General features: G+C 35.2%; 1 protein-coding gene across 1 annotated transcript in view; it reads right to left on the minus strand.

Moving 5' to 3' along the window:
• The window catches only part of EXOC5 (exocyst complex component 5), a gene marked incomplete at both ends in the record, with an annotated part of 51,527 nt that overhangs the window by 7,137 nt on the left and 22,021 nt on the right, over nt 1–22,369 (minus strand). Inside the window, 8 exon segments of the mRNA XM_079699680.1 lie at nt 1,619–1,727; nt 11,916–12,063; nt 13,360–13,569; nt 15,218–15,300; nt 16,293–16,433; nt 16,543–16,587; nt 17,102–17,211; nt 20,853–20,881. Coding sequence (XP_079555806.1) covers nt 1,619–1,727; nt 11,916–12,063; nt 13,360–13,569; nt 15,218–15,300; nt 16,293–16,433; nt 16,543–16,587; nt 17,102–17,211; nt 20,853–20,881 — 875 coding nt within the window.

Raw genomic sequence — 22,369 nt, forward strand, 5'->3', positions numbered from 1 at the left:
GTGAAGTTCACTATTCAAGAGAACTTACATGCTGTTCTCTCTACTTAAAATACTCTTTCTCCAAATATTCAATTTACTCCTTCACTTCATTCAGCTCTCTGGTTCATGTCTCCTCAGAGAGGCCTTTTCTGACCAGCCTTTCTAAAAAAGCCCTCTGCCCCTGAATTCCCCATCCTACCTCCCATTACTATTCTCTATTCCTTACTCAATTTTATTTTTATTCATTGCACTTACTAGTCATTTGTCTATCTTTTCCACAAGAATGTAAGCTGCATGAGTACAAGGGTAAGGACTTAAGCATGTGTTCAATGAATGAATTCTGGTGAGTGAGGCAGATATTAACAAATGAAAATTTCATTGTAACAAGTGTTATGAAAAAAGTTAATTCAATGATGAAATAATGCGTAACTAGGCTGGGAAAGGGGTATCACTTTAGCTAGGTCGATCAGCAAAGGCCTCTCTAAGAAGGTAGCACCTTAGCTAAGATCAGAAGGGTGAAAAGCCAGACATGAGAAGAGCTGAAGGAAAAGGATTGGGGGGTAGGGAGATACCAAGTGCAAAGAACCTGAGTGAGGAAAATGAATGAAGGCCAAAGGGGCTGGGGTAGTGAGGGGAAATGCAATATGAGATGAAGATGAATATATAAGAGGAGGCCAGATCAAAAGCTATACTTTCATAAAGAGTTTCTTCTTGTTTTTCCCCTAAGAGTAACAGGAAACCACTAAAGGGTCTTAAGCAAGAAATTTTAAGACCCTTGAATTTATAACATAAATGTTACATGGAGTCAGTTATTTGGAAAGGTAAGAATGTACACAAAGAGACCAGTTAGGAATGGATAGAGATGATGATCTTTAAATCAGGGTGGCATCAGCGGAAATGGAGAAAAGTAGACGAATGTGAGTTATGTTTGGCAGTATACAGACAGGATTTGCTGACAGATTGGCTCTCAGGTTTGATGAAAAGAAGAATTATGATAACTCCGGGGTCTGGGCCTTGAGCAAACAGTAAATAGTAATGCCTTTTAAAGACATGGAAAAGACGGGGAAAGGAAGAAGTTTAGGTGGAAGATAAAGAGTTTCATTTGGGATATATTAAATTTGAGATGCACACAGAACAGGTAAGAGAGGTCAAGGAGGCAACTGAATTAATAGGACTGGAATTTAGGGAAGAAGTCATTAGTATCCTATTAATACCAGTAAACCCAGAAGACCAAAAATAAAAGAAAAAATTTTATATGAATCTATTCCTCTCCAGGCTTATTTTGAAAAGGCTCACTTTCCTTTCTAAATCTTACTTTACTCAACTGTCTCAACCAGAATTGCTGTCACTTCCATTTCTGCTCCTTTGGCATTTCATAGCTTACAGCATTGTATTACATTCTTCCATTCACTGTAGTGACTCATGTAGCCCTGGTCAATGTAAGCAATATGAGAACTGTGTCTTTCTATAGCTTCTAGCATCTGACAAATCCTTGTTACAGAAGCTCAAAAAGCATTTCATCGCACTGAACTGCTTTTGACAGATAGAGTTGAATATATATAAAACATTATGCATACAGTTTAACCAAATAGGATCAAAGGAATTTAACACGAAGTATAACACAAATAAATATACTTACCAGCAAGTCCTGTTTCCAAGGCATAATCAATATGTTCAATACATAAAAATTCCACAAGAATGGTAAAAATTCTAAAGGCATTCCTTGGTAAATCAGAAGGATCAGAGAGCTTTAAAAACAAAAACCAAATACATCATTCCTCAAGTTTACCTTTAAAAAAAGGCAATTTTTTTTTTTTTAGCAATCAACTTTGTATAAGACATAGTCAGTATTCAGGTATCAAAATGATAACTTAAAACTCTTCCTGCCCACCCAAAATGCCTTTCTCATATACATACAGTTACAATGCCCCGTGTCTGTCTACAACTCTCCTGGCTTAGACTAGATCAATGTTTTTCTGACCTGGATTGTAACCCATTAGTGGACTGTGACAAGAAAGAAAGAGAAAAGAAGAGAGAACCAAGAGACAATAATGTCTAAAGTACACATTAAAACCAAATTATGTTTTAATGAAATAAACACATACAAACATAACATACACACACACATAAATACATATAATAAATGTACACTCAACTGCCATGTAAAGTGCCTTTCTTATTGTGAGTCACAGTAAAAGAATTTTGAGAGCCACCAAATGAACAAATGCTATTCTAGTAAAACTCAGAACAAAAAGGATTCTTTATTTTATTGGAGGGTGGGGATGGGAAATCAATAACAGACACACTATAAAATACGACAGGCTCAAATCCCACTTTCATCACTTCCTGGTTGAGTGAACCCTTGAGATGTTATTTAACCCCACCAAGCCTCAATTTCTTCATCTGTAAGGTAGGAATAATATTAATAGTACTTATATCCTAGCCTTGAGGTGAAAATAAAGTATGAAAATGTATGTAAGGTATTTTTAGCTCAGTGTTCGGCATATAATAGGTTCACAATAATAAATTTTCATTTTGATGTTGATGTTGCTGCTGTTGATTAACTACTTAGTAAAGGAATTATTAGTAATTATGCTGAGAAAATTAAATCCTTCTTTAAAAGTTAGAAAATTACCTCTCAACTTCTTATAGCTGTTTCCTATATTATTTATCAATTGATTGTTGCCTATTTGTAGTCTCCATTTGTGATCCTCTCTCAGAGTAATGGGCACTGAAGTGCATAACCCACTTTAAATTCCCTAAATCTCTACTGATTATAAATACTAATTTGGTATTACTCAATTCCCTTCCTGGTCTTCTTAATACAATCCTAACCTTTACCCTTCATCAGTCTCTCTACCACAACCCTCACCTCCCTTTGCTCACTGATGCTTAACAAATGCCCTTAGCAAGCCACAAAGAATAAATTTAATTTTTCACATTCCTCCTCTCTACATCCGTACATTCATGCATAACTCATTGAAGAGGTAGACTGAATATGTGTAAGGATATAGAAGACATAAACAACATTGTTAATCAACTGGACCTGACATTCATAGAATACGCTATCCAACAACATCAGGATATACATTTTCTTTAAGCATTCATAAAACTCTTTCCAAGATGGATCATATTCTGGGCTAAAAAACAAGTCTCGATAAATTTAAAATGGATTGATATCACACAAAGTATGTCCTCTAACCACAATGGAATCAAATTTAAATCAATAACAGAAAGACATCTAAAAAATCCCCTAATATCTGGAAATGAAATAACACACTTCTAACCCACTCTTGTGCCAAAAGAAATCAAATGGGAAATTTAAAAGTATTTTGAACTGAATGAAAATAAATACAACAAATTAAAATTTGTGGTATGCAGCTAAAGCAGTACCTTAAAGGGAAATTTATAAGACTAAATGCCTATATTAGAAAATAAGAAAGGTCTCTAATCAATGTCTCACTTCCACCTTAAAAAACTAGAAAAAGAAGGGGAAATGAAACCCAAGTAAGCAGAAGGAAAAGAAGTAATAAAGAGTGGAAATCAATGAAATACAAAACAGAAAACAGAAAAATCAATGATACCAAAAGCTGATTCTCTGGGGAAACCAATAAAACTGGTAAACCTCTAGCCAGAATGATCACACACAAAAAAATACCAATCTTCAAAAATGAATAGGAGACATCGCTAAAGATTCTACAAACGTTAAAAAGATAATAAGCTACTACATATAAAATAAACAACAAGGTCCTACTGTAAAGCAGAGGGAACTATATTCAATATCTTGTAATAACCTATATTGAAAAAGAATATATATATTATATATATTATGTATATATAACTGAATCACTTTGCTATACACCAGAAACTTAACACAACACTGTAAACAAATTATACTTCAATTAAAAATCACACACACGGACACACACACAAAATCAACTGACCATAAAAAAGATAATAAGGCAATACCATGAACATCTTAATCCCAATAAATTCAACAATTTGTGTGAAATATACAAATCTTAAAAGACACAAACTACCAAAGCTCACTTAAGAAACAGGTAACTAAAATAGCTCCATATCTACTAGAGAAGTTAATTTGTAGTTTAAAACCCTCACAAAGTTAAAAACTGCAGGCCCAAATGACTTCACTGGTGAGTTCTACCAAATATTTAAGGAAAATATAACACCAATTTTACATAAACTCTTCCAGAATATTGAAGAGGAAGGAACACTTTCCAACTTATTCTATGAGGCAAACATTACCCTGATACCAAAACTACACAAAGACATTACGAGAAAAAAATATGTATACGTCAATATCCCTCTTGAAGGCAAACACAAAAATTCTTAACAAAAGTTTAGCAAACCTAATCCAACCCTACATAAATAGGATAATACATGATGACCAATGGGGTTTATCAAAGGAATGCAAGGTTAACATTTGGAAATCAATGTAATCCAACCACATTAACAGAACAACAATAAAAAAAGCATTTGACAAAGTCTAACATCTAATCCTTATAACACCCAGAAAACTAGGAATAAAAGAATTTCATCAATCTGATAAACAGCATCTATGAAAAACAAATGGGACCTAATTAAACTTAAAAGATTTTGCACAGCAAAGGAAACCATAAGCAAAACTAAAAGACAATCTACAGAAGGGGAGAAAACATTTACAAATGATGCGACTGACAAGGGATTAATTTCCAAAATATACAAACAGCTCATAAAGCTCAATAACAAAAAAACAAACAACCTAATCAAAACATGGGCAGATGACCTAAATGGACATTTCTCCAAAGAAGACATACAGATGGCCAAGAGGCACATGAAAAGATGCTCGACATCGTTAATTATTAGAGAAAGGCAAATCAAAACTACAATGAGGTATCACCTCACACCAGTCAGAATGGCCATCATCAAAAAGTCTATACATAATAAATGCTGGAGATGGTGTGGAGAAAAGGAAACCCTCCTACACTGTTGGTGGGAATGTAAATTGGTAAATGTAAATTGCAGCCACTATGGAGAACAGTATGGAGGTTCCTTAAAAAACTAAAAATAGAATTACCATATGATCCAGCAATCCCACTATTGGGCATATATCCAGATAAAACTATAATTCAAAAAATTACATGCACCCCTATGTACATAGCAGCAATATTTACAATAGCAAGACATGGAAACAACCTAAATGTCCATTGACAGATAAATGGATAAAGATGTGGTGTGTGTATGTATAAATATATATATATATATATATAATGGAATATTACTTAGCCATAAAAAAGAAGGAAATAATGCCATTTGCAACATGTATGGACCTAGAGACTATCATAGTAAGTGAAGTAATAAGCCAGACAGAGAAAGACAAATCTCATATGATATACCTTATATGTGGAATCTAAAAGAAAAAGAAACGACACAAATGAACTTATTTCCAAAACAGAAAGAGACTCACAGACACAGAAAACAAACTTATGGTTACCAAAGGGGAAAGCGGGATGTGAGAGGGATAAATTAGGAGGCTGGGATTAACATATACACACTACTATGTATAAAACAGATAACCAACAAGGACCTACTGTATAGCACAGGGAACTATACTCAATATTATGTAATAACCTATAAGGTTACATATTTATATGTATACATATATATATATATATACATATCGCTGTGCTGTACACCTGAAAGTTACATGATATTGTAAATCAACTATATGTCAATAGGGGCTTCCAAGGTGGTGCAGTGGTCAAGAATCTGCCTGCCAGTGCAAGGGACAGGGTTCAAGCCCTGGTCTGGGAAGATCCCACATGCCACAGAGCAACTAAGCCCATGCACCACAACTACTGAGCCTGAGCTCTAGAGCCCTCGAGCCACAACTACTGAAGCCCACGCACCTAGAGCCCATGCTCCACAACAAGAGAAGCCACCACAATGAGAAGCCTGTGCACCTCAACGAAGAGTAGCCCCTGCTTGCCACAACTAGAGAAAGCCCGTGCGCAGCAACGAAGACCCAACACAGCCAAAAATAAATAAATAAATAAATAAATTTTAAAAACCTATACATCAATAAAAAGATTTTTTTAAAGGAAAAACCTAGTTAGTATCATATTAATGATAAAGACAAGAATAATGCAGTGTATAGGGAGGGTGGGAGGGAGAAGCAAGAGGGAGGGGATATGTGGATATATGTATACGTATAGCTGATTCACTTTGTTATACGGCAGAAACTAACACACCAGTGTAAAGCAGTTATACTCCAATAAAGATGTTTAAAAAAAAGATTAAAAAACAAACAAACAAACAAACAAAAAGAATAATGCAAGGTGTATGCTCTCGCCACTTATAGTCAGCATTGTCTTGGAGGTCCTCACCAGGGAAATAAGGCAAGAGACAAAACAACAGGCATCTACATTGGAAGGAATAAGTAAAACTGACTTTATTGGCAGAAAACATTATATTCTATACAGAAAATCCTGTGGAATCTACAAAAAATGCTATTAGAATAAGTGAGTTTAGTCAGGTTGCAGGTACAAAATCAACATATAAAAATCAACTGTATTTGAGAACTCAATATTGCTAAGACATCAATTCTCCACAAACAGAACTATAGATTCAAAGCAATTCCTGTCAAAATCCCAAACTTTTTTTCCCCCAGAAACTGACAAATTGATTATCAGACTTATACGAAAACGCTTTCTATGGTAATGTTAGAGGACTCACACTACCTGATTCAAGATTTATAGTTACAGTGATCAAAACAGTGTAGTGGGCTTCCCTGGTGGCGCAGTGGTTGAGAGTCTGCCTGCCGATGCAGGGGACACGGGTTCGTGCCCCGGTCTGGGAAGATCCCACATGCCGCGGAGCAGCTGGGCCCGTGAGCCATGGCCGCTGAGCCTGCGCGTCCGGAGCCTGTGCTCCGCAACGGGAGAGGCCACAACAATGAGAGGCCCGCATACCGCAAAAAAAAAAAAAAAAAAAAAACAACAAAAAAAAACAGTGTAGTATTAAACTTCCAGAAGAAAACATAGGCAGTACATAGGTCTTAGCGATATTTTTTTGGATCTGTCTCCTCAGCAAAGGGAAACAAAAGCAAAAATAAACAAATGGGACACAGTCAAACTTAAAAGCTTTTGCACAACGAAGGAAACCATCAACAAAACAAAAAGGCAACATATTGAATGGGAAAAGATATTTGCAAATGATATGCAAGGGGTTAATATCCAAAATATATAAAAAACTCATACAACTCGATATAAAAAAAAAACCTGATTAAAAAATGGGCAGAGAATCTGAACAGACATTTTTCCAAAGGAGACAGATGGCCAACAGGCAGATGAAAAGATGCTCAACATCACTGATCATCAGAGAAATGCAAATCAAAACCACAATGAGATACCACGTCACACCTCATACAGAATGGCTATCAAGTCTACAAACAACAAATGTTGGCAAGGATGTGAAGAAAAAGAACCCTGTACAATGTTAGTAGGAATGTAAACATTCCTACTGGCACAGCCACTACGAAAAACAGTATGGAGGTTCCTCAAAAAACTGAAAATAGAACTACCATATGACCCAGCAATTCCATACCTGGGTATATATCCGAAAAAAAACAAAAACACTAATTCCAAAAGATACGTGCACCCCAATATTCAGAGCAGCATTATTTACAATTGCCAAGATACAGAAGCAACCTAAGTGTCCATCAGCAGATGAATGGATAAAGAAGATGTGGTATATATATACAAGGGAATACTACTCGGCCATTAAAAAAAAATGAAATTTTGCCATTTGCAGCAACATGGATGGACTCGGAGGGCATTATGCTAAGTGAAATTAATCATACAGAAAAAGACAAATACTGTATGATATCACTTATATGTGGAATCTAAAAAAATGCAACAAACTAGTGAATACAACAAAAAAGAAGCAGACTCACAGATGCAGAGAACAAACTAGTGGTTACAGAGCAGGGGGGCAGGGGGCAATGTAAGGGTTGGGGAGTGGCAGGTAGAAACCACTGGGTGTAAGATAGGCTCAAGGTATTGTACAATGTGGGGAATATAGCCAATATTTTGTAATAACTGTAAATGGAAAGTAACCTTTCAAAATTGTTGAAAAATTTTTTTAAATGTATTTTTTTAAAAAGAAAGAAAACTTAAGGAAACAAACAAAAGAAAGAAAATATAAGAGGAAATCTTTGTGACCTTAGGTTAGGCAAAGATTCCTTAAATATGATACCAAAAATACCTCCCATAACAGAAAAGTGTTAAATTGGATATCATCAAAATTAATAACTTCTATTCTTTGAGATACTCTTTAGATATGAAAAAGACAAGCCACAGACTGAAAGAAAACATTTGTAAATCATATATCAAATAAATGAATTTTAACCAGATATACAACTGTCAAAAAATAAGAAAACAGACAACCCAATTTTAAAAAATGCATGTAAAATACACCAAATAATATACATGAATGGCAAATAAATGCAAGAAAAGATGCTCATTTTTAGTCATTAGGAAAATGCAAACTAAAACCATAATAAGGTATCATTATATACCTTATTAGACTCTAAAATAAAGACTGATCATACCAAATGTTGGAAATCATGTGGAACAAATGCAACTCTCTCATATACTGCTGGAAAGAATGTCAAACGAAACAACTTTGAAAAACAGTTTGGCAGTTTCGTAAAAAGAATTACCATATCACATCATATAGCTACTCAGGAGAAATGAAAGCATATGTCTGCATAAAGACATATGCATGAATATTCATAGTAACTTCATTTGTAATAGTCAAACACTGGAGCCAATCTAAACTGCCATTAATAGGTAAATGGATAAACAAATTGTGGCATATTCATTAAATACTACTCAGCAATAGAAGAACATACTAATTAATACGCACAACATGAATGAATTTCAAAACATTTATGCTGAGTTAAAGAATCCAGAAACACATGTATACACTATAATATACTATAATCCCATTTATTAAAAATTCTAGAAAATTAATCAACTTCTTGAAAAATCCTATTTAGCTTTTCAAGACTCAGTACCGAAGCATCCCCTTCTTTTTGAAAACTAATCTACAGTGAAGCAGATCAGCAGTTGCCCAAGGACAGAAATGGAGGCAAAAGGGAGATTTTAAAAGGGCAGAAGAAACTTTTGGAGGTGATGGATCTGTTCATTATCTTGACTGCGTTATAGTTTCACAAATGTACACATAATTTACCAAAGTTATCAAATTGTACAGTTCAAATACATGCAGTTTATTGAATGTCAATTATATCTCAAAGTTACTAAGTTTTTTAAAAAGAAAGGAAAAAAACACCCATCTGCTCATTACACTGCCCTTTTTAATATCCTTTAAAGCTTCCATCATCACCTAACAAGGTCAAGTCCAAATTTCTAAGTATGGTATACAAAGAGTTTTTGTCTACATTTTCAACCTCCTGACTTATTACTCTCCCCATATCCTTTTTTAGTTCAAGCATTTCATACTGCTTGACTGATATCTGTATGTCTTTGTGTACGTAATTTTCTCTAGTCCTGAAACAGCCTGCCAGAATCATCCTCTTGAAGATATCCTATTTAGCTTTCAAGATCTAGACCCCAAATGTCTCCTCCGTTTTAAAATCTTTCCTGATACTCTTTCTCAATTCCTTAACCAGGCAGAGCTCGTTGTTTCCTCTTTGGTCCCAGCAGTGTTTACCTACCTTGCACTAGTTCTTTATATGTCTACCTCTTTCCTCCACACTATTCAAAAGTAATGTAAATGTCTTGTATTTATAACCTCAATGCCTAACATGGCAGATGGTACAAAGTAAACACAAAATAATGTTTGTTGGATCAGACTGCAATGAATTAAACTGATTTTCAATCTCATGACTTTCCAGACAGAGGTCATGATTTAGACCTAGTTGCTGTGATTCAAATAAATATGTTGACAGCTTCATGTTTGATAATCCAATGCTTTAGAAACATTTTAATATATTTCCAGTATTCAGAAAAGTACAGATATTACTGTACCAAATATACCCATCACCTGCCCAGATGTGTCATATCTTAACATTTCTCTAAATGTACTTCAGATTTTCTTCCTTTTGGGGGGCAGGAGTTATCCAACATTATACATATAGGTAACGTCCCTTGGGTATTCCTCCCAAGGCAACCACTACTCTGAAGTTGTTTATCACACCCATGCTTATGTATGCTCCTGAGTAATATAAAGTATTGTTTTACTTTTTAAAATTTTATGTTGTGGTATACTGAATATATATTTTCCCCATTTTGCTCTTTTCACTAAACATTGCATTTTTGAGATTTATTCATGCTGATGATACATGTAACTCTAGTTTAGTCATTTAAATTGGTATATAGTTTTCTAGTATATGAACAATGTCAGTTTATCAATCCTCTTTACAGCACACTTTTGTTTGTTTCTAATTTTTCACCATGACAAACATAGCTTATGATGTTAGACATGTCATGTGCACCTACAAATTTCTCTAAGGAATTAACAAATTACTCTCCAAAGTATACCAATGTTTACTTCCATTGGCAGTGTATGAGAACTTCTATTGCTCCACACCCTTACCAATACTTAGTATCAACAGACTTTTTACTTTTTGCCAACCTATCGAGAATGATATAGTATTTTCCCTGTTTTAAGTTTCATTTCCCCACTAGTGAGACTGAATATCTTATTGATAATTTATATTTTCTGTATTTATGTGTAGCCTTTGACTTGTTTTCTATTGATTTATATTTATATGTATAATTTATATTGATTTACTATCTATCAATATAAGTATATAGACAATATACATCAATGCAAATAAAAAATTAAGACTGCCTGAACTCTTGGGCCTCCCTGGTGGCGCAGTGGTTGAGAGTCCGCCTGCCGATGCAGGGGACGTGCGTTCGTGCCCCGGTCTGGGAAGATCCCACATGCCGCGGAGCGGCTGGGCCCGTAAGCCATGGCCGCTGAGCCTGCGCGTCCGGAGCCTGTGCTCCGCAACAGGAGACGCCACAACAGTGAGAGGCCCACGTACAGCAACAAAAAAAAAAAAAAAAAAAAAAAAAAAAAAAAAAAAAGACTGCCTGAACTCTCAACTTCATACTTAAGAAGTATGTACCTCAGTTTCTTCCTCTGTAAAACAGGAATAATAACCTCACAGAAATGTTACAATGATTAAATGCGTTAATAACATACCTAAGTGCTTGGAATAGTGCCTGGAACATAGTACGTGGTATACAATTATTAACCACTACTATTTGTTTTATAAATCTTCTGCTAGTAATATTGGTTACAAATACCTTCTCAGAGGCTGTGAATTACCTGTTACTTTGTTAAAGTATGTTTGTGGAAGAAATTCTAATTTTTTTTTTTTTTTTGCGGTATGCAGGCCACTCACTGTTGTGGCCTCTCCAGTTGCGGAGCACAGGCTCCGGACGCGCAGGCTCAGCGGCCATGGCTCACAGGCCCCGCCGCTCCACGGCATGTGGGATCTTCCCGGACCGGGGCACAAACCCGTGTCCCCTGCATCAGCAGGCGGACTCTCAACCACTGCACCACCAGGGAAGCCCAGAAATTCTAAATTTTAATGGAGTCAACTTTTCCATTCCTTTGATATCTGTGTTCTTAAACATCCTTCTCTCCCTAACGCTCTATTTCTTTATAAGACAGGTCTAACTTTCCCTTTCATATCTTGATTTAATATCTCACTAAAGAAAATTTGACACGCTCAACTTTAAAATTATGTTAAAATACACTTCTAAATAATTTAAAAATAATTCTGTTCCCCAAGCAAAAATCCTATTTTTTTATTACAATAAACAATTGTTCCCAACCAGAGAAAAATTAAAATACACAACTATATACAAATAAAATAAATTTAAAATTACTCTTACCCTATGACATCTTTCAAAGGCTTGCTTGGTTTCTTGTAAAAGATTAACCACCACTTCTTGGGATAGGAAAGTCTCTCCATGAGTATCGATACTTGGCCCCAGTGGTAAGTTGGTACGCTGTCTAATTCTCTCTTTCAAATCTTGAATACTAGTACATAATACCAACAAATGAAAAAAGAACACTACTATACATAGATTTTAATTTCAAATACTCTCAAACTTAGTATACATGAACTAAGAAAAAGAAAGAAGAATGAAAAATAGACCAACAGCCAGGAGCCCTAAAACTTTTAATTTCAGTAAGTAGTTCTGTAAAGTGAAGCAAGCATTAATCTCTAAACAGAAGACGTTTGTCTGAAAAATGAGTAGATTTGGAGTTATTATCTCTAAAGTCTCTTTCAACTCTACAATTCTGACTCAGTAGCCCAAAACTCCTTGTCTGGTTTCCTTAGGAAGTGGGCTTTTCCAAATAAGTTAATATTCCAGATAACTAAATGGTCCTGCTTAAAACAAACTCTAAAATTTTAAAGATTTTTAAACATATTAACCATTTAAACATATTGTACATTTCTTCATTATTATTAAACATAATTTAGCTTTTCTCAATGACTGAGGGTCATTAAGAACATTTATTACATGATAGTATCTTTAGAAAATTACTTTTTTTTTGGTCCTAGAATATATAGCTCCAGACTGTGAACTAATTTTTCAAAAAATTCTTATGATTGTTTTTTAGGTTTTCTCTTTTACTTGCTACTGCCTTTGAGATGTCACTTCTTATTCCTAATTATAATCTCTCCATGATCACTATTTAATATATGACAAACTGGGAAACAAGAAAATGATTTGGGTGTGCATTATGTGAACTGCCAACTCTGATTATATGGCTCCACAGAGGTCATTCTGATTCATCCTAAAATCAACTCAATTCCAGATAGTTGAGATCTAGATAACTGAGTTGCCACCAATTCTTACAGCAAATCATTTAATTTTATTCTAGTAGGTAAGTACATTCACGTTTTAATGTATCACTTAAATAATTTTATGCCCAAGTCATGAAAAAGCTCAGGGTACAAAATTGTGAACTGTCTGCATTTTTTTTTTAAACCACACCTGCAATAGCAGCAATAAAACAATGTGCTTCCTAGTCAATAACCTGGAATAATTTACTCAGTCTAAAAAAAGGAAGGCAGGCAGGAAGGGCGTGAGGGAGGGAGGAACTCTTTATGGTACTAGTATTCTGCTTTACATTTTAATAATGTTATGTAGGAACATTTCAACATGTGGCTTGAGAGACAGGATTTGATGAATGGTGTAAACAAACTGAATTAAAAAAATTCTTCACAGAAAATTCTAATGACTATCAATATTTCACAAGTTTGTCCAAATATAATAGCTTTTAATATCTTTAGTTTTAACTATAACATTTAACAAAAACACTTACCCTCCTGTGCCAATCGATCTCTTTTGATGGTTTTTTGAATCATAATAGCGCTGTAGGATCATAGCACTTCTGCTTTTCAAATATCCAGTCTCCACTTCAATATAGTTCTCCAAATAGGAAATGAAAATGGACTTGATAAGCTTAGACAAGAAAGTCTGTTTATCAGTACCTAAGTTAAACTCCATCAACTTGCTGGAAAGATTTGTGGTTCTTTTCATGCAAAAGGGAGAAAAGAGATTAATGTATATTTTAGGTATAGTAACAATATTTAAGAAATACATATTTTTATAATGTGACTTTTTTTTTTTAAAGAAGATGTTGGGGGTAGGAGTTTATTAATTAATTTATTTATTTTTGCTGTGTTGGGTCTTCGTTTCTGTGCAAGGGCGTTCTCTAGTTGTGGCAAGCGGGGGCCACTCTTCATCGCAGTGCGCGGGTCTCTCACTGTCGCGGCCTCTCTTGTTGCGGAGCTCAGGCTCCAGACGCGCAGGCTCAGTAGTTGTGGCTAACGGGCCTAGTTGCTCCGCAGCATGTGGGATCCTCCCAGACCAGGGCTCAAACCGGTGTCCCTTGCATTAGCAGGCAGATTCTCAACCACTGCGCCACCAGGGAAGCCCTATAATGTGACTTTTTAATAACTTATGTTACACCACCATTTCTTAAACCTTGGGAAGTTACTCAGGATGCAGACAGCGACTGTACAGGGTTATATATGTTAAGTAGAATGAATATTACAAACAACATCATGGTTTTGAAAACTACCATAAACTCCTAGAGATGACTCAGGAGAGGAAATTGAGGCAACCAACCAGACTAGAAATGGCAACAGTGGCAGAACGGCTTCAAGTATGTCATTCATGACATGGTATCCAAGTCAAAATACTGAGAAGTCTATGTGCTGTTCATTCTCTTTAGTCTTTGTCCCTGGACTTTCTTCTAATTTTCTGTTTCTCACTGTTGAAGATAGGCTCACAATAGTGCTGTTGCTGAGATGGACTTCCTGATTATAGTTACTTTCGAAAACCCTCTTCTCAAAGCGATGACAATAAAGAAAAGCAATAGAGTTGGAAAAAAACTCCACATGAAGCTTCTACAAAGTATAACACTGCCATTTACGAAAGCACAAGACAAATTTTCACATCAGACTTAAGTCTGAAATTGTCATATAAGAGTTTGTCACTCTGGGGGCTTCCCTGGTGGCGCAGTGGTTAAGAATCCACCTGCCAATGCAGGGGACACGCGTTTGAGCCCTGGTCCGGAAAGATCCCACATGCCGCAAAGCAACTAAGCCCATGCACTACAACTACTGAGCCTGCGCTCTAGAGCCCGTGCTCCACAACTAGAGAAACCACTGCAACGAGAAGCCTGGGCACTGCAACAAAGAATAGCCCCCGTTCGCCGCAACTAGAGAAAGCCTGCACGCAGCAACAAAGACCCAACACAGCCAAAAATAAATAAAAATAAAATAAATAAATTTTAAAAAGTTTGTCACTCCCTTTCTCAACTTTTAAAGTTTTAACTGCAGATAAATGTAATTATACTAGTTCTTAAAGAAAAAAATTAAAGAATAATGAACTAGCTTACAATTAAAATCAGAAACAAAATTCTCAAGTCTTAAACAAGGTTTTTATATTTCATTAAAGTACATTAATATAAAGCATAATATCCAATTCCTTAAGTTAACATGCTAAGAATGCTGCTCTTGTACAATACTAGTCTATACAGCCAAGTATTTAATGTAAAAGGTATATTGCTATCTGACAAACTGTTATTCAAAAATACCTGAATACTTTCCCATTTTTTATCTGAAAAAAACAAAATGTGAGATATTACTATTTTCTAATAATTAAAAATATACCTTGTATATAAATCGTAGAGACTTTTGAGATACTGTTCTGCATCGGACTTCCTACATTCTTCTAACTGGTCTTTCACAAAGCTCTAAAAAAAAAAAAGTCAACATTCTGTGAATTAAGTAAATATTAAATTATATAGTCAATTTTTTTTTCTCTAGAATTACTCCATATTCTTGAACTGTTCTGACTTAAAATCCAGTGGAAAAGGCAATGCACAGAAAAGAGACCAATATAAAAAAAATAGGTTTTTAATTTTTACTGCTTCTCATATTTACTCATACATCTTATCAGTGTTGGGAATAAGCATTAAGAATCTCAAATACCTTGTCTTTTGAAATCTGCCTATCCTGCCTCATGAAGTACATTGGGGAAAAAAAAAAATCCCAAAAAACAAAACCTGAAGCTATATCAATATGGTCAATTCCTTACAGCAGCTTTTCCCAAACTGTAGTCTAAGTTAACACTAGTGTCCTTTGAGACATTACTATAAAATTGGGAAATGCTGTACATTACATCTCCACTTCTGGAGAATCACAATACATATTAGTATCTTTAAAGGCTATTAAAAGTCCTGAATTGTGTTTTAAAGACAACACTTATTTAATGTTGCTCAATCCATTGGTAAACATAGTTTAGGAAATGTTGCCTTAAAGTATAGAGCTATGGAAGTCAAGGTTGTGAATGAAATTCCTGTGTTTTCTTTTAATCTTAGTACCATATTATAAAAAATTCTACAGATTGAGCTTGTAATTCTTGTTCAATTTCAAAAATGCCATCTATTGGTCAAGGTAAGAAACCAATAAAAATGAAAACTGAGGCTAACCTACCACAACCTGACACATATGTAATTTCAAACACATGCTCTGATGATACTAAGTGATAGCACCTTTTTTCTTGGTGAACAATAAAACATTTTTTTTTTAAAGCATGACACTGTCATTCCTTTCTCCTACACTTAATAAGTGGATTACTATGCCTAAGGATATTATACAAATAAACTAAATTTTTAAAACTTTTAAAACATAGAGGAAAAAAATCACATATTGCCTTAAGTACTTAGTCATTGTTTAAAATTACCTGTAGTTTGATTTCAAATACATTTTGAATAAGTTTAGCCAGTACTGTTTCTGGATTACTAAAGATATCTCCAACTTGTTTGTTCACCCGTTGACAGAGTATTGCTGCATCTTCAAATATATCGTTTCTCAAGTAAGCACCCTAAACAGCAGAGGAATTTTACACTGAATATATAATTTTAAAATGCTTTTTAAAAACACAAATTAGCATAAAATAAAATAAAATCCAATAAAGTGTACTATTATGTTACCTCCTGGCACTGCTTTATATAAACATCAACACAATGGGAATAACCCTAGGAAGAAGAAAGAAATATATATCACTGTTTTGGTTCAATTATAACAATAATAACAACAATGTCAATAAAAGAGGTATTATATGTAATAAAGCTATGTCTATGCCTCAATAAATGGCCAACGGTAATAGCTACTCTCTGGTTCCTATATTCCAAACTTAAGGTCAATCTTTCTTGCTTTTGAATTATTTCATCAAATGTTTGACTGAAAAAAAAAAAAAAACATTAAACACCCAGAAGGCAGACAATATGATTTGCCATGTCAAACTACATAAAAATTCAGTGATAAAATATTAATATTATTGAATATAAGATCCTTATTTAAATAATATTAACTACCTAAAACTTAACATCATTTCTGGAGAAAGATACAAATGTACATTCAAATTATTCCAAATAATGAAAATTATCACTGACTCATACACCTGGGGAAAAACAGAGACTATAATATATAGAATTCATAAAACCTAGTACTCTTTAAGACTAATCTGCAATTTAAATTTTTACTACTTACCTTAAAATGGAGTAAAACGGCTGCTACTTCTCTCATTCTGGATATTTCACCTCTTCTTTGAGCACCGGTAAACTCCTGTATCAGTTGGCATTCTAAATCATGGTATTTACCTAAAAAGAGAAAGTCATTCAGCTACAATGAGACAAAGTATCCAAGTTACTTATGAGTATATGGTTTCTTTATAAATATAATGATTAGGAATCTAGCTTTCTTTTAAAAGAATTGCAAAAACTATATGAGATTATAGGTAGTGGATCAAAACCCTATAATATACTGTGGTATATAAATCTGTATTTTCAAAACCAAAAAAACCTTCCCAACTGGTAAAACAGGTGAGCTCCTATAGTCTGACTGCCATTTATCACTGCTACGTAAAAAAGCAGCTGGCTGGCAAATCATTCTCAATGGTGAAAAGTTGAAACCATTTCCTCTAAGATCAGGAACAAGACAAGGTTGTCCACACTCACCACTATTATTCAACATAGTTTTGGAAGTTTTAGCCACAGCAATCAGAGAAGAAAAAGAAATAAAAGGAATACAAATCAGAAAAGAAGAAGTAAAGCTGTCACTGTTTGCAGATGACATGATACTATACATAGAGAATTCTAAAGATGTTACCAGAAAACTATTAGAGCTAATCAATGAATTTGGTAAAGTAGCAGGGTACAAAATTAACGCACAGAAATCTCTTGCATTCCTATACACTAATGATGAAAAATCTGGAAGAGAAATTAAGGAAACATCCCCATTTACCAATGCAACAAAAAGAATAAAATACCTAGGAATAAACCTACCTAGGGAGACAAAAGACCTATATGCAGAAAACTATAAGACACTGATGAAAGAAATTAAAGATGATACAAACAGCTGGAAAGATATACCATGTTCTTGGATTGGAAGAATCAACAATGTGAAAATGACTATACTACCCAAAGCAATCTACAGATTCAATGCAATCCCTATCAAACTACCACGGCATTTTTCACAGAAAACGAACAAAAAATTTCACAATTTGTATGGAAACACAAAAGACCCCGAATAGCAAAAGCAATCTTGAGAAAGAAAAACAGAGCTGGAGGAATCAGGCTCCCAGGCTTCAGACTATGCTACAAAGCTACAGTAATCAAGGCAGTATGGTACTGGCACAAAAACAGAAATATAGATCAATGGAACAGGATAGAAAGCCCAGAGATAAGCCCACGCACATATGGTCACCTTATCTTCGATAAAGGAGGCAGGAATGTACAGTGGAGAAAGGACAGCCTCTTCAATAAGTGGTGCTGGGAAAACTGGACAGCTACATGTAAAAGAATGAAATTAGAATACTCCCTAACATCATACACAAAAATAAACTCAAAATGGATTAAAGACCTAAATGTAAGGCCAGAAACTATCAAACTCTTAGAGGAAAACACAGGCAGAACACTCTATGACATAAATCACAGCAATATCCTTTTTGACCCACCTCCTAGAGAAATGGAAATAAAAACAAAAATAAACAATGGGGGCTTCCCTGGTGGCGCAGTGGTTGAGAGTCCGCCTGCTGATGCAGGGGACATTGGTTCGTTCCCCGGTCCGGGAAGATCCCACATGCCGCAGAGCGGCTGGGCCCGTGAGCCATGGCCGCTGGGCCTGTGCGTCCGGGGCCTGTGCTCCGCGACGGGAGAGGCCACAACAGTGAGAGGCCCGCGTACAGAAAAAAAAAAAAAAAAAAAAAAAAAAAAATAAACAATGGGACCTAATGAAACTTAAAAGATTTTGCACAGCAAAGGAAACCATGAACAAGACCAAAAGACAACCTTCAGAATGGGAGTAAATATTTGCAAATGAAGCAACTGACAAAGGATTAATCTCCAAAATTTACAAGCAGCTCATGCAGCTCAATATCAAAAAAACAAACAACCCAATCCAAAAATAGGCAGAAGACCTAAATAGACATTTCTCCAAAGAAGATATACAATTTGCCAACAAACACATGAAAGGATGCTCAACATCACTAATCATTAGAGAAATGCAAATCAAAACTACAATGAGGTATCACCTCACACCAGTCAGAATGGCCATCATCAAAAAATCTACAAACAATAAATGCTGGAGAGGGTGTGGAGAAAGGGAACCCTCTTGCACTGTTTGTGGGAATGTGAATTGGTACAGCCACTATGGAGAACAGTATGGAGGTTCCTTAAAAAACTAAAAATAGAACTACCATACGACCCAGCAATCCCACTACTGGGTATATACCCTGAGAAAACCATAATTCAAAGAGTCATGTACCACAATGTTCATTGCAGCTCTGTTTACAATAGCCAGGACATGGAAGCAACCTAAGTGTCCATGGACAGATGAGTGGATAAAGATGTGGCACATATATACAATGGAATATTACTCAGCCATAAAAAGAAACGAAATTGAGTTATTTGTAGTGAGGTGGATGGACCCAGAGTCGGTCATACAGAGTGAAGTAAGTCTGAAAGAGAAAAACAAATACTGTACACTAACACATATCTGTGGAATCTAAAAAAAAAAAAAATGGTTCTGATGAACCTAGGGGCAGGACAGGAATAAAGACACAGGCATAGAGAATGGACTTGAGGACATGGGGAGGGGCAAGGGTAAGCTGGGATGAAGTGAGAGAGTAACACTGACATATATACACTACCAAATGTAAAACAGATAGCTAGTGGGAAGCAGCTGCATAACACAGGGAGATCTGCTCAGTCCTCTGTGACCACCTAGAGGGGTGGAATAGGGTGGGTGGGAAGGAGACGCAAGAGGGAGGAGATATGGGGATATGTGTATATGTATAGCTGATTCACTTCGTTATAAAGCAGAAACTTAACACACCATTGTAAAGCAATTATACTCCAATAAAGATGTTTAAAAAACAAGCAGCTGCCTGGGAAAAACCTTCTGGATGTCATTTGTGATATCAAGAGACAGGAAAAATCTTAAACCTGAATTTATGGAAAGGGTGAGCAGAATTATAAAACACTTTACTAGAGTTCAGATGTCTTTACTACAAACAATGGCAGATTCAATACCAAGGTACACCTTAAGACAAAGTGGTATTTGATTCACTACATTCTTGAGGCTATTATGGTACACTCTGGGGAAAACAGGTGGTCTTTGAACTTCAATGACTTCCCAAAACAGTGACTTAGACTACCACAGGAGCCTGCAATTATAGCATCTTTTCAAGAAATTCAGAATGATCTGCTTAAAATACAATCCAAAGATCAAGAATCAAGCTATCATGTAAGGAGTTAAATAGGTACTGAAATGGTCATTACGAGCTAGCTTTAAAAAAAAGAGAACCTACATTAGAACTGTATGTATGAATACAAAAACAATCCCCAAGATACATTGTTAAATTACAAACACAAGGTATGGAAGCTATTTGTATAGTATGCCAAAAACACAAGGTATGGAAGCTATTTGTATAGTATGCCAAGAACACAAGGCATGGAAGCTATTTGTATAGCATGCCACCAATTATTTTAAAATAAATGCGGACAGCAGAATTAAATTCTACACATTACATACATGATTTATGTCTTATGCTTGTATATCCATACAATATTCTGGAAGAATACTCAAGAAATTGATAACAGTTGTTTCAACAGGAATCAAACTCAGGGATGGGGTGGGAGGATGACATTGTTCCCACTCTCTTCTTTTACTATTTTCTTTCTTTTATACAAGTAGTTTGATTACCTATCCAAAACAGTTAAATAAATAGAACCCCACTTACTTGCAATTTTGGATTTAACTTCTGAAAATCTGAAAGATAAAAACCAGTGATGAGGTTCATTATTTGTGACAGATGTACCAATAGTAATGTAAGATGTTAGGGGAAACTGGTTTTGGGGGTACACAGGAACCCTCTATACTAAATGTCATCAGAAAAAAGGAAGGAAGGTGGGGAGAGAGGGAGGGGAGGGAAAGACAAAGCCAGAGGGGAGAGAGTACTGATAGTAGGAAGCATGCCATGTAACAAAACTGAATTTGGGCAATCCAGATGGGGTCTCTGGTTCTCACTGAAGAAATTCACATTGAATAACCAATTCCCCCACCCCTTTAAAAATTTTTTTCATTTATTTTTTGATGTGGACCATTTTTTAAAAAGTCTTTATTGAACTTGCTATAATATTGCTTCTGTTTTATGTTTTGGTTTTTTGGCCCAGAGCCATGTGGGATCTTTAGCTCCCCAACCAGGGATCAAACCTGCACCCCCTGCATTAGAAGGTGAAGTCTTAACCACTGGACTACCAGGGAAGTCCCACCAATTCCCTTTTAAAGGGAGGAATTCTGCATGAGGCATTAACAACTCAGAAAGCCCCAACAACTGGTTTATTGTCCCTACTCATATTCACTGGCATTTTAAATTCACTTGATATTTGTCTATTTTCCCCTCAGTTGGGATTTCCTCATATGACGTTCCACTATTGTTACTTAAAGAAAAACAACTATAAAATAAGCATATACAAATGAGTTATTTTAAAACTAGAAAAATAAAATAGAAGCCATAAAAAGGACCCAGCAATGTGCCTAGCATTCAACCTCTGGAAATTCAAAGACTAAAGTATCATACACTACCATACACTAGAACTTTTTTCAAATCGTAAGTATCCAGGGGGAATGCACAACATGGAAAATTAATGTTGAGAGATCTTATGTGATTAGTTTGAAGAGACAGGAAAATGGCTGGCAAAAGAGATGCCAAAGACAGATGAAGAAGCTAATAATTTAAAGATCTATACAAAATTGATATCAAAGTCACAGTGGATCACAAAGTATGACAGGCCATACTGATCTTTGTGAAAAAATTAAACTTGATTAGGCTATATATTCAATTCTAAGTCTTGATAGGCTAAAACAAAACTGTAAGAGAAGCATGTAATTGAGAAGCAGGAGAAGATGAGTATATGCCTCTGTGTTTGTAGGGGTGGGAGACAGATGAAGCCAACAATTATGATGCACTTATTGTGAGGTACACATTTTACCCATTTAAGTAAATGGTTTAACTCTGAAATAAAGTTAAAGAGAGGTTTTTTGTAGGTGACATTAAGAATCATTGTTCATAATGCTGGACAAGTATGAAATTATTAATAATAGCTAAATGATAGATGATTATTACTGCTAATCCTTTATGATGATACAAAGTTCAGAGTAAAATAATATATATTTGGGGGTAGGGAATTCACTTTCACTCTATGTTTGGGACATAATGGACAAGCTTTAAGTATAGCAATACATTTACATTCTACT

Source organism: Hyperoodon ampullatus, assembly GCF_949752795.1.
Source record: "Hyperoodon ampullatus genome assembly, chromosome: 3".
NCBI classification, from domain to species: Eukaryota; Metazoa; Chordata; class Mammalia; order Artiodactyla; family Ziphiidae; genus Hyperoodon; species Hyperoodon ampullatus.